This window comes from Notamacropus eugenii, chromosome 6 (assembly GCF_028372415.1).
Source record: "Notamacropus eugenii isolate mMacEug1 chromosome 6, mMacEug1.pri_v2, whole genome shotgun sequence".
Classification (NCBI taxonomy): Eukaryota; Metazoa; Chordata; class Mammalia; order Diprotodontia; family Macropodidae; genus Notamacropus; species Notamacropus eugenii.
In genome coordinates this window covers 341,142,364-341,169,911 of record NC_092877.1, presented here as the reverse complement: position 1 = coordinate 341,169,911, position 27,548 = coordinate 341,142,364, and the positions used below count along the sequence as shown (strand labels likewise).

General features: G+C 43.0%; 1 protein-coding gene and 1 long non-coding RNA gene across 4 annotated transcripts in view; one reads left to right on the top strand and one right to left on the bottom strand.

Annotated features, from left to right (window-relative positions):
* Positions 1 to 27,548, bottom strand: part of MCF2L2 (MCF.2 cell line derived transforming sequence-like 2) — a 352,924-nt gene that overhangs the window by 28,744 nt on the left and 296,632 nt on the right. The window contains exons 25-27 of one of the 2 annotated variants that reach the window (XM_072618349.1): positions 24,489 to 24,561; positions 7,353 to 7,465; positions 1,377 to 1,472 (exon numbers count right to left, since the gene is read on the bottom strand). In XM_072618349.1, the coding sequence (XP_072474450.1) occupies positions 1,377 to 1,472; positions 7,353 to 7,465; positions 24,489 to 24,561 (282 nt within the window). The remainder of the gene's footprint in view (positions 1 to 1,376; positions 1,473 to 7,352; positions 7,466 to 24,488; positions 24,562 to 27,548) is intronic. The other variant, XM_072618350.1, reaches the window with a different exon arrangement.
* The window catches only part of LOC140510059 (uncharacterized), a 36,949-nt gene that overhangs the window by 5,962 nt on the left and 3,439 nt on the right, over positions 1 to 27,548 (top strand). The window contains exon 3 of one of the 2 annotated variants that reach the window (XR_011969070.1): positions 4,768 to 4,868. This is a non-coding gene — a long non-coding RNA (uncharacterized lncRNA). Of the gene's footprint in view, positions 1 to 4,767; positions 7,357 to 27,548 lie in introns of those variants that run through there. The other variant, XR_011969069.1, reaches the window with a different exon arrangement.

Sequence of the window (27,548 nt, the reverse complement as noted above, 5' to 3'; positions counted from 1 at the left end):
AGACACCAAATGGCGTTAACTTTTTTGAACTTCACAGGACACTGCTCACTTGTATTGTTATTGTTGTTAAGTCGTGTCCAACTCTTCACAACCCCATTTGGGGTTTTCTTGGCAAAGATCCTGGAGTGGTTTGCCATTTCCTTCTTCAGCTTATTTTACAGATGAGGAAACTGAGGCAAACTGGGTTGTGACTTGCCCAGGGTCACATAGTTAGTAAGTGAGGCTAGGTTTAAACTCAGATTTTCCTGACCCCAGGTCTAGCACTCTATTCACTACACCATCTAGCTGCCCCCACTCACATTGAGCTTTCAGTATATAATACCTTCTGATTTTTTTTTCCCGAATAACAGTTCTCTGTTGTGGTCTCTGCCATCTTTTATTTGTGAAATTGATGATTTGTACCCAAGTGTAATACTTTACATTTAGCTCTACTGCATTTCCTCTTATCTATTCAGCCCACTGCTCCAGGACTATGATTCTGACAGACAGCGAGTTAGTGATCCTTCCTGGTTTGGTATCATTTCCAGTTTGAATACTCTCAACATTTTAGCCTGTCAAGTTCTTTTGGTGGTCAGAGAAGAAAGTGTGGCCACAGAGTTGTACCTCCCTGATGACAGAGGGAAGTTGGCCAGGACGAGAAGTGTGTGGTGCTATAGAAAAGATGCTGGATTTGAAGACATCCTGACTGTGTTGCTAACTGCCTGTGGGATCTTGGGCAAGTGGAGGTAGCTCTCTGGGTTCTGTTGTCATCTGAGATGTTAGCTCATCCTTTGAACTTTGTGAGGAATACAGGCATGATAAACATGTCATTTATTCAAGTTTTTATTCAAGTCATGAATAAAAACGTTAGCATTAAAGAGTTCAAGACCAAGTACAGCTCCCTGGGGCACCTCGCTAGGGACCTCTTTATAAGCTAAAGTAGAACTATCTTGAATTACTCTTTGGGTCCAGTCCTTTGATTAACTCTCAGTCCACCTATCTAGCCCAACTCCCTTCATCATATCCAAGAGTATAGTATGTGACTTTGATTTACAAATCTTTCAGGTTTACAAAGTGCTTTCCCCATAATAACCCTGTGAGATAGGCAATGTAATGATCACCCCCATTTTACAGATGGGGAAACTGAGGCTCTGAAATGTAAAGTAAGTATCAGAGCCAAGATTTCAAACCAGATCTCCTGAATTTGAGTGAACCGTGTCCACTTTGCCAGAGTGGAAACGTGTAGCACGGATGTACATTCAGATTAGCCATAACAAATACTGTACTTTTCAAGGGGTGGGAGGTAGGGAGAAGGATGAAGCAGAGGAGACAGAATGGAGTTGGAGCAGTGGGAGACAAGGCGGTAGCTGATAAGATGCAGTGAGCGGTTCTTTTACCTTTGGGTGGAGCTCGGCGGTTGGAAAGCCCTTGTAATGTGAATCGCTTTCTAGCAAGAGCTGAGCGCTCAAGGGTAAGGTTGGCAGAAGCATCAGCTAGGAGAGAGAGGCAGAGGGGAAAGAAATAAGGCAGGAAAGCGCAAATTGAGAAGCTTGGGGTACAGAAAGGGCTTCAGCGGGACAGCTGTTAAAGCCAACAGGGGACCAGGCATACGTGCACAAACCATCTCCATCAGCAGAAGCGCTCAGGAATCAGGGACATTAGGCTAGTTACCTGCTGTCTAGAAAAGAAAGAGAAAAAGGAGAAAAGAAAATGGGGAAAGAAGAGGAGAGGGGAAAGATGAGAGAAGGGAAGAAGGAAAAGATGAGAAGAAAGGAGGAAAGAGGGGAGGGATCAACAGAAAGGGGTTTTTGCTTTTGTATTAACACACTGCTTCCTCACTCTTTGAGGAGCTGAAAGCACCATTTATGCAGATTAAAATGATTATTAACTGATATTTATATTATACTTTCAGGCTTTCGAAGTACTTTATATAAGCAATGTCTCCTTTGGTCCCTTTAACAACTTTGAGGTTGGTCCTATTTTAATCCATATTTGACAAATGTGGAAACTGAGACTCCAGGAGGTTAACCGATTTGGTCATCGTTACATAGCTAGTGAGTTTCAGGGATGGGATTTGCTTTCAAAATCTATGATCCTACCAATAGGGAAAGCCAGATCATTCTGAATGCAAAGGAATCCTTAGGCAAATTACAGTGTCAGTTTATTAATGACATGGAACACCTAATGAGTCTCACCTACCTAAGGACTAGTAGAGGCACTGGAAGAATCTGGCTCATTCTTGAACTCCCTCTACTCCCTGGCAACAGGTACGAGAGACGGAGAGACAGAAGGTACTACCATTCACACTTTAGAAATGGAGGGCCTGCCATGCAGCGTGTTTAGGATTTAACAGCAAGGAAACAAGGGTACTTGGACTAGCAACAGGTTTCTTTACATGTAACCTAGTAGATTACCCACATGTGATGATTTACTTAGTAAGCAAATTAAAAAAAGGTTTCGGCCTAAAGTACTCTTTAGAGACCAGCATCATAAATATCGTTCAGTTGTTTCAGTTGTGTCCAACTCTCCATGACCCCATTTTGGGGTTTTCTTGGCGGAGATAGTGGAGTGGTTTGCCATTTCCTTCTCCAGATTATTTTACAGATGAGGAAACTGAGGCAAACTGGGTTAAATGACTTGCTTAGGGTGACATAGCTAGTAAGTGTCTGAGGCTGAATTTAAATGACTTTGCTGACTCTAGTTTAGCACATATGGTCCTGGTGATGAATGGGAAGGTCTGCTATCCAAGGACTAATCTCACTAAGCTCAAAGAACCTCATCAGGAAGTTTCTCATAAAGTGATGAAGTTTTTTGGTATGTACCCATGAGGTTGAAATCACAGATCTCTACAGCATTGAAATTGTACCAACTAGTCCCAAAGAAACTGCCAAACTGGTTTCCCAGGTGAGCCAGACTAATTGGTGGGTTTTGTGCCAAGAGCAGGGCATAAATCACTAATAAAACCCAAACTGGCAATGGGTCTTGATAGTCCTAGCAGACTTCAGAGTTAAGAATATTGTGTCCTTTAGGGTACTGATACATCGGTATATGCTAGAATTCATGGCTTTCTCACCTCCTAACATCGCACCCCTCCCACCCCATCTCCCAACCCCAAGGCTAACCATTAATTCTAACAGCCCTCAACCATTACTCTTTCCTGGCAGTTAGCCCTTAATTTATTTCACTTCCATCAGTTCTCTGACTATTGGGTAAAGCCCATTTTCAGCTGCATTGTTATCAAAGATGCATAAAATCAGATTCACATCCTGAGCACAAGCAGGTTGCTTCCCACAGTTTCTCCAGGATGACTAGAGGAAGGAAAAGGAAAAAGGACAGGAGCCTGGAAAGGTGGATGTAGAAGTAAGGAAGACTCATTTAAACCTCTGAAGAAGACTGAGATCTGTTCCAGTAGGAACTCTGTATAGTTTGGAATCTCTAGACCAGGGACTATTAACCTTGTTTGCATCATGGATCATGTTAGGCAATCTGGTGAAAACTATGGAATCCATAGGTTTCCCTTCTTAGAATAATGTTTTTAAATGCATAAAACAAAATACATGGGCTTAAAAAGGAAATAAATTATATTGAAATGTGGATATCAAAATATATTTTAAAAAAACCCCCAACAACCAAAACCCCAAAGCAAACCCACCAAGGGTAAACATCTTAGGTTAAGGAAACCTGTTCTAGGCCATTTGAATAGATTAGCCTCCTCCCCTCTCTGGGCCTGAAGGGGGTGGCCCAGAGGACCTCTGAGGTCCCTTCCAGCTCTGTACTGACAACAGAATTAGAGCTGAAAGGGACCTCAGAAGCCCTATAGTCCAACTCCCTCATCTTCTAGATGAGGAAGCTGAGATCCAGGGAACTGAAGAGACTTGGCCAAGGTCATTGTAATATTCTCAGGAATATTAATTAAGGGGAAAAAATTTCATAGCTTCAAGTACACATTGCTTGAAACAGGCCATAAACTGTGTGTGTGTGTGGGGGGGGGGGGAGGACAGTAATATGAGAGATTCACTATGGAGTAACTTCCTACCTATTTAGAATATGATTTTATTTACCCCCTCCCCATCCTCACCTCCATCCCCATGGATACATAAGCATCTGGGAATGTGTCTCTAGTGTCATTCCACTGATGAACAAACATTTGAACTTTAAGCTCATTTAGTGTGCCAGACCCTGTGGGCATTGGTGTTGAGAACGCAAAGATAATGAATCATCAGTCTCTGCTCACAAGGCTATCATATTCTAATGGAAGAGACAAAAGGTATATTTATAATAACATATAAAGGAAATACAGGGTACCTGGGGGTAAGAAGGGGGAGACACCTGCAGCTTGGGAGGGGTCAGGTCACAGAGAAGGCAGCATTTGAATGAAGCTCTGAAGAAAACTGCAGATTTTAAGAGGCAGAGGTGAAGAGGGAATGCATTCTAGTCATGAGGAATGGCCAATGCAAAGATCAGAGGAGGGAGATGGGAGTGTTGTGTGGGAGGAAGAGGGCGTGTGAAAGCAGAATATTGTGTGGTAATACTAGAAAGGTAGGTTGGAGCTACATCATGAAGGCCTTGAAATGGCAAATCAATCAATCACCAAGCATTTATTAAGCTCCTATTATGTACCAGGCAGGATTCTAGGTACAAATAGAGTTTGTATTAGATTCTAGATCCCCTAGGTATTTGACCCAAGAGCATATTATAGGACCAGGGACTGGACATCTGCCTGGTCATTGTAGGTATGCCACATCCTGTTCTCTCCCACCATTCCTTTCCTTCTCTTTCTTTCTCCAGGAATGATAACCAAATCAACACTACCTTTGTTACTGTGGAGCAAGACAATGTCCTTAGCTGAGTATTCCCAAGCTTCCAAGCCCCATCCCACCCTTGATAAGGTAGGCTCCCTGAAACTGAGATTATGTCATTTCTTTTCTTTGTATCTGTGTCTGGTATGCCCAGAGTAGGTACTTGATAGTGCCTGGCCCAGAGTAGTTTGTTAACTAGACTTAAATTGAGAAAGAAACATGTGATGGTTTTAGTCACAGACTTAATCTGTCTCAGTTAAAATTTAATTAGGATTCTTTCCAGATCTCCTTCCTCTGATGCATCTGATGTGAAGGGCCTACCGAGCTGAGAAAACTCCATGTACTGGCCGAACTTGTCTAGACAAATTTCAACAGGGTCCTTATGGGATTAGTCCCAGAGTGGTGGATTATTTTGATCCCAGGAAATCCAGTGGTGATTTCCATTACTCTACATGTGACCAGATCTCAAGACCTTTTACCACTCTGCCTGTCCTCTTGTGTTCTCTTGGACGCCACTGTTATGTTCTTGACCACAGGCTGACTTGAAATGACCATCTCTGCCTTACCCCTTCAATTTTAATTCCAATTCTCTGGATCCTCTGGCTCACCATGAAACATATTAATTTGGTTTTAGTTTTTGAATTAAAAAATTTGTAAATATGCTCTGAGACCAAATACAGTCATTTGGATTGAAATAATCTAGTCTGAAAATGATCTTGAAGAATGCGCTTAGAGCAGGGGTGGGGAACCTGCAACCTTGAGGCCACATGTGGCCCTCTAGGTCCTCAATTCAGTCAAAAGGCCACACTTGAGGATGTGGCCCTGAGGCCACAGGTTCCCCACCCCTGGCTTGGAGTCTCTGAGCTTTAGTTGCCCCATCTGTCAAGTCAGACAGTTTTCTTAAACGACCTTTGAGGTCCCTTCCCGCTCAGGACATGTGATTCTCTGTAAACCTCACTTCTCTGTGCCTCAGTTTCCTCATCTGTAAAATGAGAGGGCTAGACTAGATGGCCTCTAAGAGTTCTCATTTTTTATCTTCAAAGTCATTTTATGAATGTCACAGGGAGGCACTATTCATAATCTACAGGTTGGGAAACTGAGGTGTAAAGAAGCCTTAAGATCACATGTATCTATAGGTGCAGACCTGGGAGGAAGCTCAGAGCCCAATCTCCTACTTTACAGATGGGGAAACTGAGGCACAGAGAAGTCAAGTGACTGTCAAAAGAGATACCATACCACACATGCTTTGTAAACTTAAAAGCACTATATAAGTGCTATTATTATCATAATTATTGCTATTATTATTGTTGTATACTGTTACATAGGTAGGAAATAGCAGGGTCAAGATTGGAAACCAGGACCTTCAGCTCCAAATACAAGGCTTATCCCATGGCACCAAGTCAAGCGGCTAATTCGTGACAGGGCAGTATCACACATGTTTAGTTGAAAAGGCTCTCACAGATGATCCAGCCTGGCTGGAGTGTAAGCGAAAGAATGCCAAATCTGGCAGGAGAAAAGTTGGGCTCAGATCTGGATTCTGCCATTTTAGTGCAATCTGTCAGTCCTGTGTGATCTTGGCAAGTCATCTGACATCTGGGGTTTCTGCTCTCTCTTCTGTAACAGAAGGCTGCACAAGATGACCTAGGTCACATCCTCTTCTAAGCTTTAAATTCGCAATCCTAGAGACCAGTCACTTTGTTTTACAGTTGGGGAAACTGAGGCTCAGAGTAGAGGGTAAATTGCCCAAGGTCAAAAGGGAATAAGTATTAAGAAGGCTGGATTCCATCCCAGGGTGTCTGATTTTCCATTCTTTCTCTATTGAATCACCCCAGATCCCAGAGCAGGGGTGAGGAACCTGCAGCCCCCATGCGGCTTTCTAGATCCTCAAGTGTGGCCCTTTGGATTTAATCAGGGTCTCACTCAAGGACCTAGAAGGGCCAAATGGGGCCTGCAGGCTGCAGGTTCCCCACCCTTGTCCTAGAGTCTGGGAAGAGGAAATCCAACAAATCCCGAGTATAAGTGGAACCAGAATGCTGTTTTCTACCCCAAAGGACAGATATATTGGTGAAAGTATTAAACTTACTAAATAATTTTATTAAAGAATTATTTTGGCTCCCCAGAAAAAAAAAACATTATCCACAACACACTTTTGAGTTTAATCTGCATTATTAATATTTTCCAGACAACTGACAAAGAAGTAAATAGAGCCCTAATTTGTAGTGTTTCTCAATAAACTTAACAATTGATTTGAACCTAGCCAGTGAGAGCCGTCTCCAGGACAACTGTGCCTAGACCGTACTATCTTCCCTTGAGAGAAGGCCATTTCAATATGAGTTAACTTAAGTTCTAGTATTACCCTTACCTAATTCAACCTGAACAACCAGTTGGAAATAAATCCATTTTGGTTCACAGATGGCAACAACCCTGATGACTTTTCCAGCTTTTTCCCCACCCAGTTTAATGGTGGACCAAGAACTCAGCGTTAGGGGTCCCCCTCACTGGTGCCATTCACTGGTGGGGGCTCAGGAATAGAAGGGGCCCTTACCTTGGGTCCCTCCCTGATGGACCCCTTACCTCGTTTCTGCCTAGTACTATTTGGACTGGGGTTTTGGTTCCTGCTGGTAGAAGTTTCTAGTCCAGATGACTCAGGTTTGGTTTCATAAACACTTGCTGATTTTCTGCTGTACCTGCAGAGAAAAAAAAATAGAAGCCAATGGGAGAAAGTAGGAATGACTCATGCAAGTGTACCCTTGGATCTTTACATAGCATTCACAAAAGAGTGTCCTATCTAAAAAGCCAGGCCATTCAATTCAATTCAATTCATAGGATCACAGTTTTGGAGCAGAGAAAGGACCTGAGAGGCCACTGAAGTTTTTTTTTTTTTTTTTTTGCAGATTTACACTTTACATATGAGGAAAGTGAGGCACAGAGTGGTTAAGTGAAGTGACTTGCCCAGTGTTATAAACCTAGGAAGTACCAGATCCAGGATTTAAAACTAGATTCTCTTGACTCCTAATTAAGGCCATTTTTCATTGCCCCATGTTACCTCAATTCAATTCAATAAGGACATTACCTACTTAGGATGTACCAGGCATTGAGAGCCCACCCCCCCAAAATAATTAAATAGTTCTTTGCCTGACAGAGGTTAAGACAAGTATGTAGATAAACAAATATAACCGTGGTCCAATCCACTTTATGAAATTATAAGGTGTTAGAAAAATTACCACTGGGATTGCTGGTTTGGGGTCATCGAAGTCTGAAAGGACTTTTTGCCCTCTCCCCTTACAGATGACAAACACAACTGCCCTAAGTCTGAAAGAGGCATACCTTTACATCTCATTATCTCTGTTGCCGCTTACAAATGGAGCCATCTGAAAGGGCTTTGGGGGAGTAGGGGGCTGAGAACCTCACAAATTACAAAGTCTGATACCCTGGAATTTCATCTAGTTGACTGGGGGCCTCAATGGATTTGGAGGGCCTCTCATCACATCCCTTTACCCAAATATATGCAGAAAATAAATAAATACAAACTATTTGGGGTGGGGTAGCATTAGCAATGGTGGTGGTGGGGGGAACTGTAGGAATTGGAACTTGGCCTGAATATAGGAGGGAGTTCTAAAAGACAAGATGTGAGCAAGGCAAGGTGTTTCATGCATGATTGAGAGGTTGGGCATGGTGATGGAAGATGGCAGGTCATGTATAGGAAGACGCTGGTCTGGCTCAAACATAACATTTGCAAAGGGGCATAATGGGTCATCAGACTACAATGACGGGCTGGTACCAGATTGCAGATCACAAGTATCCTGAATGAAGGGGTGACTTTGGGGGCCCTGGCTATCATTGACCAAGAGCAGTGAGGAGACAGCATTAAAGAACAGCACAGAATCTCTGGCACAGATGATGGTTGACACAAACTGCCATTTTCTGACACCTACTGTTGCCTTCATGCTTGTGTTTAAGTGGGGCTGACTACAATGGCTTTTCGACCATCAGTCCAAATGCCTGCAGATCTCTGCCTCACCCAGATCTCTGTCTCATCCAGAGGAACTCAGGCTTGTCAGGAAACAGCATAGTGGTTGGGCCATTCCCTTTGTCCCCAAGACACCTCCCTTCCTGAGGGCCTTGTTAACTGTTCCTATGTTGGGTCTATGTTCTGTGGAGGCAGGAATCTGACAATTTTCTCGAAATTCCTTTCTAGCACTGGAATCCTAACATTCTTGTGTGAATGGGCACAAGTGTAAACTAACATCATGGGTGCCCCAAAAAAGTGGCAAGAGTGAGAATCCATCTCCCCACTCCCAATTTTACCCTCTCTGAAATAAAAATGGAGTTTATCCAGTCTGTGATTAACAACAATAAAAATGATAGCTATTATTTATGTACCATTTTAAGGTTTGTGTGCAAAGCGCTCTCTATATATTATCTCATTTGATCCTCATAAAAACTCTGGGGGGATAGGTGCTATTATAATCTCCATATTACAGATGAGGAAATTGAGGCAGACAGAAGAGGAGTGACCTGCCCAGGGTCACACAGCTATCTCAGGCTGAACTTGAACTCAGCTCTTTCTGACTATAGGTCACTTAGCTGCCTCTATGCTATGCTATGAATAGTTTGGAATAAATCAGTGAGAGAAACTTTTAGGGGAGGGATTTAAAATGTTAGGAGAATAAACACTAAATTAACTGCCCTTTGATGGGATTAGGAAGTGGGCCCATAATGTAATAGAAAGATCATGAAGTCAAAGGACATGAAAAATAATTTTAAAAATAAGAAATATACTTTTTTCACAAAATCACTAATATGGAAATATGTTTAATATGATTGTACATGTACAACCTATATTGGATTGCTCGCCATCTTGGGGAAGGGGGTGGGAAGGGAGGGAGGGAGAAAAATATTTGAAACTCAAAATTTTATAAAAAGTAAAAGATGAAAACATTTTTTATGTGTAATTGAAAAAAATAAAATACTACTAAGTATAAAAAAAATAAGAAATGCAATGACATGAAAGCACTCTTTAGATCACTGATAAGAGACCCCCAAAACTACTTAGGGTGCCAATTTGGCAAGGATGATAAAAGACAGAAAGAAGTAATGTTGGTGGGGCTGTGGACAGACAGGCAGACTCCTTCATAGTTGGTGGGAGCATGAATTGACCCAACTCTTTTGGGGAAAAAATTTGGAATTATATTATTTATATTCCTTGACCCAGTGATTCTACAATAAGTCACATCCCAGGAAACAAAGACAGAAAGGCCTATAGCCAATGGAACATTCATAGCAGCACTTTCCATCGTAGCAAAAACTGGAAACAAGGTAAATGCCTATTGATTGAGGAATGGCCAAAAGTGTTGTGGGATAAGAATGCAATGGAAAATGATTATGCCCAAAGAAGACAAAAAAGTCAGTGTTGGAAGGGCAGGAGTAATGCGCTGTTCAGGGAGCTGTGTGTTGATCCAACTATTTTGGAAAACCATGCCCTTTGACCGAGTAGTGCTCTATTGCTGGGCATACACCCAAAGGAGGCCAAAGACCAGATGCCATCATCATCATCATCATCATCACTAACATTTATATACCACCTACTATATTCTAGGCACTATGATAAATGCTTTACAATTTTTAATTCATTTGATCCTCACAACAACCCTGGGAGGTAAGTGCTGTTTATTATCCCCATTTTTACAGAAGAGGAAACTGAGGCAAACAGGGGTCAGAGTCACATAGTCAGAAGGTGTCTGAGATTAGAATGGACTCAGACCTTCCTGATTCTAGGACTCTATTCACCGTGCCATCTAATTACCCATACAAATCAAAATATTCACAACAGCACCTTTTTTGTGGTCGCAAAAGGACTGGATACAAAGTGGATGCTTCTTGGACAAGATTTCAACCTGGAAGAGGTAGTCTGAAGCCAAGATGTCCCTGTCCTACTTGGAATGGGCAGGGGAAGCCTAGGTTAGCCTTGAAGTTTTTAGGATTAACTCAGAATGGTGGGATACTCCCCTCCTCAACTCCAACATTGAACTTTTGGGAGAGTCTTACAGATTCCTGGCTCCACAAGAGGCCAAAGGCTCTCCATGACCTAAATTAGCATCCTGATCAAGATATGTTTGGGGATTAGTAGGATTTAGGCTATCCCAAAGCAGGCACCCTGAAACATCCAACAACAGTCTGAATAGGGTTTACCTCTAAATCTAAGAGATATTTAAGCAAACACACCCAGAACTGCCCAATTGGAGAACACCCACTTGGGGCAATGGCAGTTCTCTGTTTTCTTTCAGCTCAGGATATGGACAGTCCAAATTCTCAATATCAGAGACAAAAAAGTCGGATGCCAATTGTATCAGTAATTGTAGAGGGGCAGTGTGATGTAGAAAGAATGCTTAGCATAATGCCTGGCACATAGCAGGGGCTATGTAAATGTTAGCTATCATCCCTTTGGCAGCTTTGTGGAGGGCAGATAATTAAGAGCCCATTTCAAATAATCAATAAAGTAAAGTGGTAACTATATGACAACAGAGAAAGAGTCACATAAAAAAGTGGGAAGGTCTGGATCAAATATGTGGGGAGAGGAGAATTGAGTCAGGGACATGCCAAGATTATGAATGCGGGAGACCAGAAAGATGGCGATGTCTTCAACAAAAATGTAAACATTTGGAAAAGGGGAGCATTGAGGGAAAGATAATGAGTCTAGTTTTGGACATGTTGAGCTTAAGATGTCACCAGTACATTCGATTTGAAATGGATACAACTTGTGTTGTGGGATTGAAGGTCTGGACAGACACAGGGCTGGATATATAAGTATGGGATTCATATGCATAGAGATGATACTTAAACCTGTGGGAGTTGATGAGATTACCAAAATGGGGCAGAAGGGGGAACACTTACAGCTGAGGGGTGGCAGTCATGATCTGGAGAACAATTCAGCAAAGGAGATGGAGAAGTAGTCAGACAGGAAGGAGGAGAACGAGGAGAGATTAGTATCATGAGAATCCAGAGAGGAGAGACCCTCCAGGAGAAGAGGGTGATCAACAGTGTGAAGTACAGCAGAGAAGTAGAAAAGGAGGAGGACTGAGAAAAGACCACCAGCTTTGGCAATTAAGAGGTCTTTGGCAACTTTGGAGAAAATGGTTTCTATTGGATGATGAGTTAGGAAGCCAGGCTGCAAAGGGTTCAGAAGTGAGTCAGAGGAGAACAAATAGAAACAGTAAGTACAGACAGTTTTTTCAGGAAGTTTGGCTGAGAAAGGAGGAAATATAGGATAATACCTTGAGGAGACAGTAGGATGTAGTGAAGATCTTTTTAAGAATGGGAGATACTTGGGTAATTAGTTTACAGGGACAGGTCAAAGATTTGAGAGCAAGAGAATAATTAAATTTGCCTTCTGCTAAAGAAAATGGGAGGGAATGGGATCAAACATATGTGCAGAAGTGTTACCCTTGGTATGGAAAAAGGCCACCTCTTTGTCAGAGACTGAGAGGAAGGAGAAAGGAAAGAGAAAGGAGATGACGTAAACTGGTTTTGAGATGAAGAAAATGGAAGAGGGATTCCATATGTTATGACTGATTTTCTTTCAATAAAAGAAGATTCAAGGTCCTTAATTGAGAGAGAGCAGAGTGGGAATTATGGGAAGTAGGGGAAAGAAATGAAGATTTGGAATAGCTTCTGTGGGGAATAGGATAGGGAATCAATTAGGGAGGAATAAAAGGACTCCCTTGCTGCAGTGAGGGTCCAGATGAAACTGGATAACATGAATTTGTAACATTCCCACTTAGCACTATTATGTAATTTTCTCCAAAGCCATTTGGCAACTCATGAATAGCAGCAGAGAAAGTGGGTGCTGGGAGTAATTCAGACGTGAGATTTGACAAGAATAGTAGCATTTGAGGTTTAAGGGAACTGAGGAATTGGTAGGCTGGGGTGTTTGAGGAAGCATCAGTGTGAACACTGAAGTTTCCCATTATAAAAGCCGAAGTTGAGGAGGAGAAGGTGATGAATCCGATGCAGAGTGTCTTGTGAAAGGATGGAGAATGACCTGAGGTCAGTATATAAAAGCTGCCATGATGTGGATTGGGTGGAAAATTTTTTTTCTCTCTTTTTAAAATTAAATTATTTTATTTGTTTTCAGTGTTCTATAATCACTTCCATATATCTTAGATTTTTCCTCCTCCCACCCCCTATTTCTCCCCTCCCTCCCCACTCCTTCCTTGAGACAGCATACAATCTTATATAAGTTCCACACATACATTCCTATTAAATACATTTTCACCTTAGTCATGTTGCATAGAAGAATTAAAATGAATGGGAGAAATCATAAAACAAAACATAATACAAAAGAAAATGGTCTACTTCATTCTATGATCAAATTCCATAGTTCTTTCTTTGGATGCAGAAGGCATTTTGCCTGAGTGGAAAATTTTGATGGCATGGATTTCGAAGGTGGAAAAGATACTGAGTGATGGTGGTAAAGAGAGTCTGGAAGTGGGAAATAAGTAGCATCTGACTTCTTCTTTAGGACCTCCTTTAGGGGTGTGAGAGAAGTTACAGACAGTGCTAGAGAGAATGACTACAGATGCTGATCCAGTATAGAGAGAATGAAGTCAGGTCTCAGAGTTTTTTTTAAATTTCAGAATTTTTAAATGGGGGGAGTGTGAGAGAAAGATTTAGAATCAAGGGGAGTTTATCATGGAACTGAAATTCTGAAGAACAGAGAAGGGGTGAGTGGAGCTGGAATGGGACATGGGTGGGGTAGATTTGAGGAGGATGAGAGAAGGGGGAGGTTGGTATTGGGTATACTTTGTTCCCATCATTGATTATTACACCAATAGAGAAGTGGGAGAAGCCAGAGGGGTAGTAATGGGTGACGAATGAATAGTAAATTCCTAGTTTCCTAAGGGTGGAGCAGAAGATGCTGAATTAGACATAGGTCAGGGATGCCTCTAGTCTGCTGCTATGACTGGTCCTCCCTTTAGGCAGTGGAAGGATGGGTGGGATGGTGGTGGTGGGGTAGTAGGCAGTGGTGTGAAATGCTCAGGCAAAAATAAAAGACAAAGATAACCCTGACTTACAGATCTCAAACAAGTTAAGAAAGTCATAGTGAAATTATTGCTCAAGCCCATGCCCCAGAAGTGCGAGTCAGGAAGAACCAGAGGATATTGTGCCAGGTGACTCACAGAGATCATAGTACAACTGGAAGGAACTGAGAGGATATCTTCTTGAACCATTTCATTTTAAAAATGAGAAAGCTGAGGATGAGGGAGGTGAAGTTTACATACTCACAAGCAGTAAAGCTGGTGTTATTACCCAGGGTCTTAGACTTCAAAATCAACCTGTTCTGTGACATCACCCTAGGGAACTAAAGGGCTCAGAAGTTACACAGAGGCAATGATAGTTGTGGTGATAGATAAATGATAGACATATAGATAGATATATAGATAGATACCTAGAGATGAAAGAGAAATAGATAACTGATAGAGATAGATGATCAATAGATAGATGATATAGATAGAAAGATAAATAGATAGATGACAGAAAGTAGATAGATGATAGATACATAGATATGTGGGTAGATTCATAGAGATGGTAAAGAAATAGACGGTAGGTAGAGAAACATTGGCATCTAATAGACTATGTGATTGTAACAAGAAAACAGACAAGATGTGAGTGTGACAAAGGCAACGTGTGGTGCAGAGTGCTGGACTGATCATAGACTTATCCTTTTCAAGCTAAATATTTGCATTCATCAAAAGTGCCACCCCCAAGGCAAAATGACTACCAGAAGAATTAATGTCCACAAATCAGAGCTCTTCCTGAGCATGAACAGTTTGTTGCTGACTTGGAGGGAAAGTTGAGCCAACACACAGTTGGCAACAGTGGAGCAGAAAAGGAATGGGTAGCTTTCGCAGATTTGGTGTACAGCACTGCATTTGTTCATCTGGGCCAGAACACTTGCAAATACCATGACCAGTTTGATGAAAATGATGGGGAAATTCAGAAGTTGCAAAATGAAAAATGAGAACTCCACAGGATTTGCCAGCAGGATAGTTCATCCACCTCTAAGAAGGCAGCATTTAATTCCATCAAAATCAAAGTACAAGCAAAACTTAGAGAGATGCAGGATTCCTGGCTCAGTAAGAAGGCAGACGAAATTCAGTTTTATGCTGACAGTAACAACGCAAAGCAATGATTCCCTGAAAGCTACTTATGGACCAAAAACCTATGGTGCCTCACAACTACTCAGAGCTGATGGAGCCACACTGATTAGTGATAAGGACAGGATCCTAGAGAGATAGGCTGAACATTTCCATAGTGTTCTCAACAGACCATCATCAATCAATGCTGAGGTCATTGGCCTTTTGCCTCAGGTTGAAGTTAATGCCTCCTTTTTCCAACTGAAGAAGAGGTTTTGAGGGTTATTAGGCTCCTTTCATGTCGCAAAGCACCTGGTGCTGATTCTATTCCAGCTGAGATTTACAAGATAGAGGGACTATTGCTCATACAAAAGTACACTGAAATTTTTCCGGTTACATGGCAAGAAGAGGTTATCCCCCAGGAGTTCAAGGATGCCTCCATTGTCCATCTCTATAATGGTAAAGGGAATAGATTGTCCTGTGACAATCACAGGGGGATCTCTCTCTTTTAGTCATTGCTGGCAAAATTCTTGCTAGAGTCCTCCTTAATAGACTGATCCTTCACCTGGAAGATGGGCATATACCTGAGAGCCAGTGTGGCTTCAGAAAGGGCCGAGGAACAGTCAATATGGTGTTTGCTGCTTGACAGCTCCAGGAGAAATACCAGATGCAGAACAGAGGTCTGTTCACAATGTTTGTAGATCTGACCAACACCTTTGACACTGTTAATCATGAGGGCTTGTGGAAAATTATGTCAAAATTTGGTTGCCCAGAGAAGTTCATCAATATTTTTTGTCAATTTCATGATGGCATGTTTGCCTGGGTTCTGGATAATGGACAATACTCTCACGCCTTCCCAGTAACTAATGGAGTGAAACAGGGCGGTGTGCTTGCTCCCATGCCTTTTAGCATGATGTTTTCAGCCATATTGACAAATGCTTTCAATGAGGATGAACATGGCATCAAGGTCAACTACCATACTGATAGCAAGTTCTTCAATTTGAAAAGGCTACAAACCAAGACCAAAGTGGAGGGAGTGTTGGTGCATGATTTTCTGTTTGCAGATGACTGTGCACTCAATGAAGCCTCTGAAGCTGAGATGCAACCAAGTATGGATCAATTCTCTGTTGTCTGTGCTAATTTTGGCCTAATAATTAACACCAAGAAAATACAGGTGCTCCATCAGCCACTACCACACCATTCATACTTGGAACCATCAGTTACAACAAATGGAGAAGTTTTGAAAGCTGTGGATAAGTTCGCTTACCTTGATAGTGTACTTTCCAGGGATGTACACATTGGCAATGAGGTTGATGCATGCATTGCCAGAGCTAGCTCAGTGTTTGGGAGGCTCTGAAGAAAAGTTTGGGAGAGAAGACGTATTAGACTGACTACCAAACTGAAGGTCTACAGAGCCGTTGTGCTGACCTCATTGTTATATGCTTGTGAAACATGGACAGTCTACTAGAGCCATGCCAGGAAACTGAATTGCTTCCATTTGAACTGTCTTAGGAAGATTCTGAGGATCACCTGGCAGGATAAGGTACCAGACACTGAAGTCCTTGTTCGAGCTGAACTGCCAAGTATTCAAACTATGCTTCAGAGAGAGCAACTCCAATGGGCTGGCCACGTTGTTCGAATGCAAAATGTACGTTTGCCAAAAAGACTTTTATGGAGAACTCTCATGGGGCAGGTGATCACATGGTAGTCAGAAGAAGCAATACAAAGACACTCTCAAGGTCTCTCTCAAGAACTTTGGATTGGACTGTGTAACATGGGAGACACTGGCACAGGACCACTCAGCATGGCATGCCCACATCAGAAAGGGTGTTGTGCTCTTTGAGCAAAGCAGAATTGAGACAGCACAAAGTAAATGTAGGATGCACAAATCTGGGATATCTACCCCAAATATTCACATGAACTATCTGTGCCCAACTTGTGGTAATGCATTTTGAGCTCATATTGGTCTAATCGGCCACAGCCAAATACGCTGAAATTTCATTTTATCATGGTGATGTCATTTTGTTCCTCTTTGAAGACAAAGGACAACAACCAATCAAGACAGAGAAATAGAGAAATGATAGAGGGCAGACATAGATGAATGATAGGTGATAGAGAAAGATAATAGAGAGGTAGATAGATGCTAGACATAAATTATAGAAAGAAAGAAATAGATGGGTGGATTTAAAAGAGGTGGTAGATGGATGATAGGTAGATGGATAGATGATAGAGACAGATGGACAGAGGGATGAACAGATGGATAGATGGAGAGACAGATAGATGGATGGATGGACTGATAGATAGATGAATAGACAGACAGACAGATGAATGGATGGATGGATAGACAGACAGATAGATAGAACTTATTTTTTTAGCCCTTTCTATGTTGGCAAGTGCTTAATGTGCTAAGTGCTGGGGATACAAATACAAGCCTTCACTTACCCTGAAGAAGCTTATATTCTAATGGGGGAACACAACATGTCAGAGATCTGAAAAGGGGGAATGGGACCTGCACCAAGGTGGAAGGCCAGGAGGAGGAGAAGTCTGGAGAGAGAGTCCAAGTGTGGGTGAGGTGAAGCATACCCAGGATTCTTCCTAAAATAGTGGGCCCAGAGAAGAAACCCCCAACCTGGAGAGCAGGTCCTCAGGACACAGATTCAGTTGACTGATTTATTTTTACTAAGTCTTATTACAAATGAAAGGGCGGAAGGGGAAGAAAGACAAGACAGAGGCAGTAAAGGGGTGGGCTAGGTTTTTAGGTGGATACTACCCAGAGATCATGTCTGAGGACTCGGTAGACTGCTGAGCATGGCCGTCTGGCATCTGCTCCCTTTGGGAATTCTGCTTTATGTTGCTCAGCTCCTCTAATCCTTCAGCCCACAGAACTTCTAATCAAATGACAGTGACAGGGGGAATTACTCTTGGGGCTACAGAACTGTCACCTGCAGGGCTGCTTGGATCTTTCTTGGCCCGAGGACAGAAGTCATGGTAGCCTTATCTAAGGCCTATATATGCTTTTACAGCATTTAATAGTAAATATAAGTTTCTTTAGTCTAGAGAAGAAGGAACAGCATATTCCAAAGCAGGGACCTGCAATTTCTTTAACTTGGAGAAGAGCCAGGCAGTGTCTGAGGGAGCCGCTGATAAGCCGAAGGTGTTCTTAGGAGAAAGTGAACAAAGCAGTAGGGGAAAGGAGTGAGAGTAAGATAAAAAGGAGGAGAGGGGGCAAAAAATGGGGGAAAAAGAGGAGGGAAGAAATGGTGGAGAGTAGTTAAGCACCACCCCCAAGGCCTCTGAGACACGCAGTGGTGCCTGCCCTCTCTCTTATAGAAATGAGGGAAAATCAAGGAGAATCAGGTCAGCGTGTCTTTGTGGTTTCAGGAGAGTGCCCCAGAGTGTCAGATTCATTGGAGAGGTGGCAGATAGTCCTGATCTGCAAAGACAGCTATGGCGGAGGGGGGTCAGTTTATTACAACATGAAAGTGACCTCCAGAATGGAAACAGTGAGAGCTGGAAAGGACTTAGGGGACATCTAAGCCAAACCACCCATGATACAGTTCATGACACTAAGACCCAGACAACCCCTGTTCAAGGTCACTTAGCTGGTCAATGACAGAGCCAAGAACTGACCTTAAGCACCCTGATTCCTAGGCCAGGGTTAAACACCTGGAGGTGGAATGGTAAAGGCAGCTTCCAGAGAAGATATCTCATCTTCCTGTAGGCCATATATGCAGTACAGATAGACAGGGCTGGTTATGTAGGTGGGGAGTGGGGTGGGACTGAGGCAGAGCTGTAATGAGTGACTTGTTCCGGGGGCCAGTGCTGAGAAGAAGAAGGAGATTCATCTGGGATGTGGCTGCCACTAAGAGGAGGTGGGAAGGGCACCAGCAAGTTCCTAAGCTGCTGAAGGGGGAGGAAGGACACCCTGAGATGAGGTCATTGCTGCTACCATGATGATAGCCTGGGTAAGGGAAGAACAGTACCCTGGAATATAGCTGTCATTATCACCCTCTAAACATTTCTAGCCTACGAAAAACCCCTACTACCTCACTCTAGTTGCAGCACTGGGTCCAGGGAGGGGTTCTTTCCAAAGTCATTGAAACCACATATATGGTTGATGTGAAGGGAAATGCCAAGTTATGACTGAACTGAAGCCTCAATAATCACACCATTTATAGTGGGTAATAAAGGAAAAGGAAATAATAGCCAAAGACGATGTAACGATGGACAGCCGAGGGACACGTTGTGTGACTCAGGGACTGCCATGTGCCATATGAGTCCCGAAAACTGCTGTGATCTAAACTGCTGAGTCAGAGCTAGCTGTGGCATGTTGGGGGCTGTGGCTGGTTCTTGGTCCCCTTATGTCTAGATGACACAATGTCTAGATGCTGGGCATTGGTAACAAGGAGTGGCAAGGCCCTGGGCCTGAGATCCCCCCCACAACTCCTGGTCTTCTACTCCCCTGGCCTATGGGAAAGACACCTTGTAGAATTTCACCAATGGGGAATCCTGTCCTTCTGATGACTAAGATGGAATCCAAGACTTAGGTGGTACGGGGTAATGTGGAAGTTACTCAGATGGTGTCTTCAACAGGAAGCCCAAAGATACCGTACCACAGAAATGACCAAGACACCTGGAAGGAAGGCCAGCATCTTGGTGCATCAAAAGAATGGGGAAATTCAGACTACATCAGATTTTAGACGATTCTAAAAAGAGAAAGAAAGGGGGAAGTACCCACTGCTGAGATCAGTCAGTTGATGAGAAGGAAGTCATGACATTTTAAGCTTACTTTAATTATCCTTTGGTTCATACATACTGTCTAGAATGCTCTCCCTCCTCACTTCTGCCCTGTAGGATCCCTGCTGCCCTGTCGGACAGCTCAAGTGTCCCCCCTGCCTATACACACACACACACACATACATGCACACAGGTCCTGCCCTCCTAAGGCTTTGTCGTTGCTGTGTTTATTTCACACGTACATATTTTATACATGTCTCCCCAGTTATAATGTAAGCTTCCTGAGGTAGGGGCTGGTTTTGTTTTTTCTCATCTTTGCTTAGCACAATACCTGGCATATAAATCAGAGCTTACTAGATGCTTGTTGATGGATGGAGCTTTGATCTTTCTGTGTGGCCTTTATTTTCCTCTCCCATGAAGCCCAGCATCCCAGAAAGGTCTCAAGTGTCCTGGGTGGGGGGGATTTCAGACTTACCTCTCCATCCTTTCTGAAGGTGCTTGTAGGGGAGGTGCTTGTAGTACCCCATAACTCAACATCCCTGAGGCTGTCAGGTAGTGGAGGAAAAGTTTGGGGGAGTGGGAAAAATGATGACCTTGAAGTTGGAACCCAGGTTACAGACTATCCTAGAACCCCAGAGCTGGAAGGAAGCCCAGAGGTCATCAAGCTGGATTTGAACAAGGATCTGCTCTCCAATACCCCCACTCCTTGATATGTCTTACTCCAGATCTGTCCACCCCTTCATCTGTGCCCTCTGGAATGCTGGCTCTGTAATGAACAAACTTTCTTTCATCTTAAACCAGCTGCAGGCAGCTGAGAGCTTGACACCTCTGATCCCGGGCCTCTTCCTTTCTTAGACCCTCCATTCTTCCAGCAATGAGACCTTGCCCCCTTCTGAGGATGCTGCTTCTCTCATCCCCCATTCTAAGACTCATTGGCCATGATGGAGGAGTCAGAACACTCAGTTTCCATCACCACTTCCCAACTCTCTCTCTAATACCTTCATGCAGTAGCATCTCTTCCTTTTAGGTCCACAATGCCCAAACCGATCACCCAATCCAGATCCTGGTGGTCACACTCTATGGATCTCTAGGACATTCTCCTTCCTTCATCAGTAAATTTGGGGCATTTAAAGCTCCTCACAACATGGCCCCCTTCTATCCTTCTGCACCTCACTTCATGAGCTCAATGATTTGGCTACACCGACTCCCTGATGCACATCATTGTTTATTTCCATTGCTTTGCACTGGTCAACATTTGGACAGATAAATTACTGGACTTGAGAGCTCTCAGAGTCATTAACACCTCAAATCCCTCATTCCAGAGATGCCCAAGGACACATGGCTAATAAGCAGAGCCCAGACTAGAGTCTCGGTCACCTAGACCATCATTTCAGTGTTCTTTCTATTATAGTGGACTTTAAATTTTTTAAAAAAATATTACTCCTTTAATGACATTAACAAAACACTAAAATGAATACTTCTATACGTACAGTAAGATGGAAAAATAGGTTTGGACACAAAATAAGTTTCCATTATGTGAAGATTGTTTTTCTTTTTAAGTGAATAGGAAGTTCAACACATAATTTTCAAAGCTGTTCACATTGTGTTTCCTTCTGATCTTTCTTTTGTTATCAACTATACATTTTAAAAAAAGTTTCAATATCTCTTTTTTTATTTCCCTTCCTTCCCTCCTTCTTTCCTATTTTTATTCCTTTCCCTCCTCTTCCCCATTTTAAAAATATTTTTATTATTTTGTTAAATATTTCCCAATTACTTTTGAAAAAATTTAACATTCATTAAAAAAATTTTAAATTCCAAATTCTCTCCCTCCCTCTCACCCTTCCTCCACTCATTGAGAAGGCAGGCAATGTGATACTGTTTATACATGTGAGGTCATGAAAACACATTTCCATATTAGCCATGTTCCTCCCTCCCTCTTTTCCTTCCTTCCCTCCTTCCCTCCTTCCTTCCTTCCTTCCCTCCTTCCTTCCTTCCCAATCCTAGCCATCTTCCTCCTACCCCACTGTGGGGGGTGGGAACGCTGGGCACAGAGGTCTAAACAAAGAAGAAGCTCTTAGAGTTTGTGGAAACACCAAAAGCCCTTAATTCCAGACCTTGCTCACATGAGTAAGCAAAGCTTTTCATGTCCCTTGCCTTAAAAAGTACAAGGGGGCATATTTCTTTTTTTGTCAGGACAGTCCTGAACCTAGAAGACATCACCTTTCCTTCCTCATCCCTTCAGATAAAATTCAGTCTCTGCTACTTTCTGAGTGACTTGGAATTCCCTGGGTCTCCTTTTCTTCATCTGCAAAATGGAGATGGGGTTTGAGTTGGGCTGGATACAGCTCCACTATGATCCCACTATGAGCTCAATTGCAATAAGAAGCATCTTCTTTCTTGTCTGGTTCTGGCAGTTTCCATAGTTTCCCTTGCAATTTCTTGGTTTTATGGCACTGGAATGTGTTGGAAATTGGCAGGAAGGGTTGATGATTAAGTTTTCAATAGACCAGGTTTGCCTGGAACCCAGTCCAAGACAGGAGTCTGTGGCGACAGCCAATTCTCATCATGATGCCTTCACCTTTGGTTTCTTGACATCTTCATTGTCCTTCACAATGTTTGATCTCCCATTGGTTCCTGGTCATGCAAGTTTGGCTATGCCCATATACAGATGAGGAAAGGGAAGGAGCTGGAAGAGGCCAGTTTACCTAATCTCAAATCCCCTTGACTATATCCTGGACTAGAGGTCTAACTTGAAATCCTCCAATGAAAGAAGAAATCACCACCTTCCAAGAGATCCTGTTCTACTATGGAACAAGCTTTCTTCTACATCCACAGCTGGGTGGTACAGTGGCTAGAGCTCTGGGCCTGGCATCAGGAAGATCTGAGTTTAAATCTGACCCGGGCAAATCACTTAACCCTGTTTGCCTCAGTTTCTTCATATGTAAGATGAGCTGGAGAAGGAAATGGCAAACCACTCCAGTATCTTTGCCAAGAAAACTCCAAATGAGGTCACCAAGAGTCAGACACAACTGAAACAATTGAAATGATTCAACAACAAAAACCTAAATCTGTCTTTTTGTGACTTTTTGTTCCTGGTTCTGCCTTTTGGGGCTCAAAAGAACAAATCTAATTCCTGATCCATCTGACAATCCTTCACATACTTGACCAGAGTTATCATGTTTTCTCCTGACTCCTCACCCCAAGTCTCCTCTTCCTCAGGTTAATATCCTCATATCTTCAAGTTTTCCAATTATCCCTGTTTGCACTGTTAGGAATTTTCCTGCTTTGGCACTGTGGTCTGGGCAGCAAACTGGTTACTGTCACCTCATCCATTGGGGGGAGCCCATCAGACCTGCTCAGTCATTCCAAGCCGTATCTTAAGTTAGCAAGTCACAGCACCTTGGGCAGGTGGGCTTGGTAATCCCCATGTAGCCCTGAGATGTTTGCATATGTAGGGGAGTGTGACTCCTGAGTGGCTGAGAGACCATGGACAGAGAAGAGCCTGTTTCCAGAGAGGACAGTGGGGTCTAGGAGAAGGGAGACTTCCCCTCTACTGATCCTGGGACCTGATAAAGCTTAAAATACAGAAAGAGTAGAGTTGCTTTCCACTCTCAGCAGAGCTGGCCAGCTGAGGTCTCAGGAAGGATGACCATGATAAGGCTAGGGTTTGGGCTTTCTTCCCTGTGAGTGGCTGGTGTGTGTGTGTGTGTGTGTGTATGTGTGGGGTGGGGGGGTTTGAGCTCTCTTTGCCCTGATTTTTCTCTATTCCTGGTGGGCCAAAGAGTACTTGTGACTCTTTTGCCCTTCTCGGGTGGCCACTGTCTCAGCTTGTTTTCCCAGCCATCTTCTTACTGTTAAGGATTCTATTTTCACTGTACAGAAGGTCTTTTAGGATTTGCATGTTTGTACAGCTCCTTTTGTACTCAGGAATTTCCCCCCAGAAGTCCAAATGTGTGGTAGGTCTTCATTTATATATCTCATTACTGAGATAAGTATTTCCCCTCCACTCCTTTTATAATGCTCATTCAAGCATCTTGAGTCTCCTTTGAGTCTTGGCAGCTAGGTGGTGCCGTAGGTAACACTGAGTTTGGAGTCAGAAGATGAAAGGCAAATCTGGCCTCTGACACTTACTAGCTGTGTAACCCTAGGCAGGTCATTTAATCTTTGTCTGCCTCAGTTTCCTCCCCTGTCGAAGGGTGATAATGCCTACCCCACAGACTTGTGAGGATCAAGTGAGATGAAATCTGTTAAGCCCTTTGCAAACCTTAATGTAAATTATGATTTTTGAGGAATGGGGCCCCATTTTTCCAGGTGCTTTACTGCCTAGTCTCAAGAAGATCGGCTTTATTAAGTATATCATGCACCTATGCACTTCCAGTTTCTCTAATAACAATGACTCTGGAGTTACCAGCATCCTGGTTTTCTTCCATCTTGTCCCTTCCCATCAGTGTGTAGACTGACCAGGGCCAACAGTGGGCACGTCTCCCCACCTCTGCCTCCAGGAATCTTGTAATTCCCTCACAATGCCTCATCAGATGGATCCCTGTATTCCTCATGTTAATGTCTTGTTCAGTTGTTTTTCACTTGGGTCACTCTAGGTAACCCAATTTGGGGTTTTCTTGGCAAAGACACTAGAGGGATTGGTCATTTTCTTTTATTTTTTTTTTGTGCCTAGTGCCTAGTACAGTGCCTAGCACATAGTAGGTGCTCAATAAGTGCTTATTGATTGATGACTGACTGACATGATGCTTCTCTTCATCAAGATCCCTGTGCACATGCAGAGTAATAGCTCTAGCAAAGTCTCCTGGGGTGGGGTGGGGGTGGGGAGGAGACTTACCTGGAGGAGCTGGATGTGTCCATAGGTGCATGGTAGACACTTTCCGTGATTCTTTGGTGTAGCTGACTTGCTTCTGTTCAAAGAAAAAGGTAAAAAAAAACCCCAAACCCTTAATCATTCAGAAGCTAATGACCTGATTTTACTGATTCACTGATATCTAGGGGTAACAAGGTATTGAAGGAATCATCATGCCCTTTTGGAGGATGGGGGGGGGGGGCGGGGACAATAGAGAGCTCCTCTCAGATCTTTCATTTAAGGAAGGTTCCCAGAGCAGGCATCTCATAATTCCCCATTGGCTGTACTCTCTGAACTTCATTCCTGGGTGTCTTTAATAAACACCTTTCCACTCATTCATCCATCCATCCATCCATCCATCCATCCATCCATCCATCCATCTCTATTTGGGCTAATCCCACTGCCTGGATACCCTTCCCTGACCCTTTACTCATCTTTTATCCCCAGTGAGCTTGCAGTGATCTCCACCTCTTCTGAACTCATTCACCCTAAGTATCCCTCATTTTTATACACAAACTCCTGCTTGGTGTGTTCTTAATGGTTTCACATTGGGGTATAAGTGTAAGAAGCAGGACCCCAGACTATGACACAGGAGACTTGAGATTCTAATTATGACTCTGTCACTAACTCTTTGTGTGACCACAGGCAAGTCACTACACTCCTCTGCATCTTCGTTTCCTCACCTGTCAAAGGGGAGGGGCAGCAGAGAAAATGAGTGAGAATTCTCATGGAATTCTGGACTTGCCATTTGTTTCTCTGTCTTGTCTATTGGCTCCTCTCTCATATTATTTTTTCTGTGTTATATTATTTGATATCACCATATTTGTTTGAATAAATGGATGGATAAGAGTAAATGTCCTGGGCTGATTTCCTCCATGGATGTGATGCATTGATTTCTCTGTCTGGCATCTCCCATTTCATTTTTAGAACTGCATTCCTGACCTCCCAACCCATATCCTCATGGAGTTTTTCTGGGGAAACTCAGCTGAGGCCTTTATTTGGGGGCTGGCTGTTAGTCTGGCTACTTCCTACACAGTAGGTAATGTCTGTGAAGGTCAAGTGAGAGGCAGAGGAAGTTGGAGGAGTGCTGGATTTGGTCTGAGAAAAAAACAAACAAATCCCTGGGTTGGACCCCTATAGCGAGATCTCCAAGTAAAGATGGGTTGACTGTCTTATTCCATGGCTAAGTACTACACCCTGGCCAGTCTGAAGCTACAAGCCACTGGTTACAAGGGGACAGATGATTTGGTACAAAGATATTCTAACTGCGCTGGAAACAACCCAAAGTCTACCTCCTATGATGTTGGGTCAGTGGTATGATATGATGAACATAATTTAAGTGTGATTAAAAAGAGCTAACAACATGTGAGTAGGTGCTGTATATTTAGTCAGGAAGACCTGAGTTCAAATGTGGCCTCAAGCTCTTACTACTTGTGTGACCCTGGGCAAGTCACTTAACCTCTGTTTGCTTCAGTTTCCTTATCCGTAAAATGAGGATAATAATAGTACTTAACTTCAAAAATTTGTGAGGATAAAATGAGATAATATTTGCAAAGTGTTTTGTAAGCCTTAAAACGTTGATAAATGCTATGATGAGGACAATAATGACTGATTTTGACTTTTGCAGACTGATCTTGAACACCTACCTAGAAGAGGTGGTGGACTATAGATGCAGAACGAGGCATATACTATTGGTGAATGTGTCTGAATTGTTTTGCTAAATGTACTTTTTTTGTGCTACATGAGATGGTGCTAACATGGGGGGAGTAGAAGGTGGTAGAAGTATCAGTAAAGAAAAAAAAAAAGACCATCAATAAAATAAAAAAAAAAAGACCCTGCTAGAAATAATGACTTTCACGCCAAATTACCCAAATCAGCTTATTTTGTCAGGCCCCTTCATGACAGCAGGCAGACTTAGTCAAAGCAGATCAACACTCTCCTGTCGGCCAAGACCCACCTCCAGCAGGATGCATATTTGGAGTGATTTTTCCAGTAGTAGTGGGGATGCAACAGGTTGGGAATGAGCCACTTGTCACAGGCTCTTATTCTCCAAACCTCCTGATCATCACTGTCCATGTAGGAGACAGGGAGGATCTTAAGATCCTATGTCTGGAGATGAAAGGGCCTCTAGAGGCCCTGTAGTCCAACTCTTTCATTTTACAGAAGAGAAAACTAAGTCCCAAAGAAGTGATGTGCGAAAGGTCACAGAAGGTGTGTCAGAGCTGAGATTAGAACTGAGGTCTCCTGATTCTGGAATGGGATCTGATGCTGGAGTTTAAGGCTGTACTCTCTAACTGGAGAATATCATTTTCTTCATGAAAAAGGAATTGTAACTTCAACCTGTGACTCTGGCCTCACAACCCATTCATTATCCACCTTTATCAGTGGGCTCGTACACAAAGAGCAGAGTTGCCACAGCAAGGTCTTCATCACTGGAGGTCTACAAGTGTATCTCAGATGACCATCAGGGATCTTTTAAAGGGGATTCATGCCTCAAGGCAGAGGTTGGCTTAGATTACCTCTGAGGTCCCTTCCAGAACTGTGATTCTATGATGCTAGGAGTAAAGAGAGATCTGAGTTTGAATTCCATGTCTCTAACACTGTCTAGTCATATGACCCTCTAGGCAAGTCCCCAGACCTCTCAGTTTTAGTTTCTTCATATGCATAATGGGACTGGTAACACTTCTAGTATGGAGGGCAACCATGGCCATCCCATGCAACAACCTGAATTGTACTTTCCACTGGAGTTCAGAGATTTCTCTGCCTCACTGGGAAGAGGGTGGAAGACCTTAGGGTACTCATGTACAACTTTAAATGTCCCAGAGGTATATTAAAATCAAGATGGGAATTCAAACTGAGTGATTTGCTAGCTGCCTCTCATTACCTTGGTCCAAACTGGAAACAACCATCTCATTTTTTCCTTCCTTCACCCTGGACCTAAGCCTGGTAGATGGGGCCTAGCACTTGTTTTTCTCCCACTGGGCAGATAATCAGGTTTCAAATTGGTCTCTGGGTTTTTGTCTCTTTCTGTTTTATATATAGGTT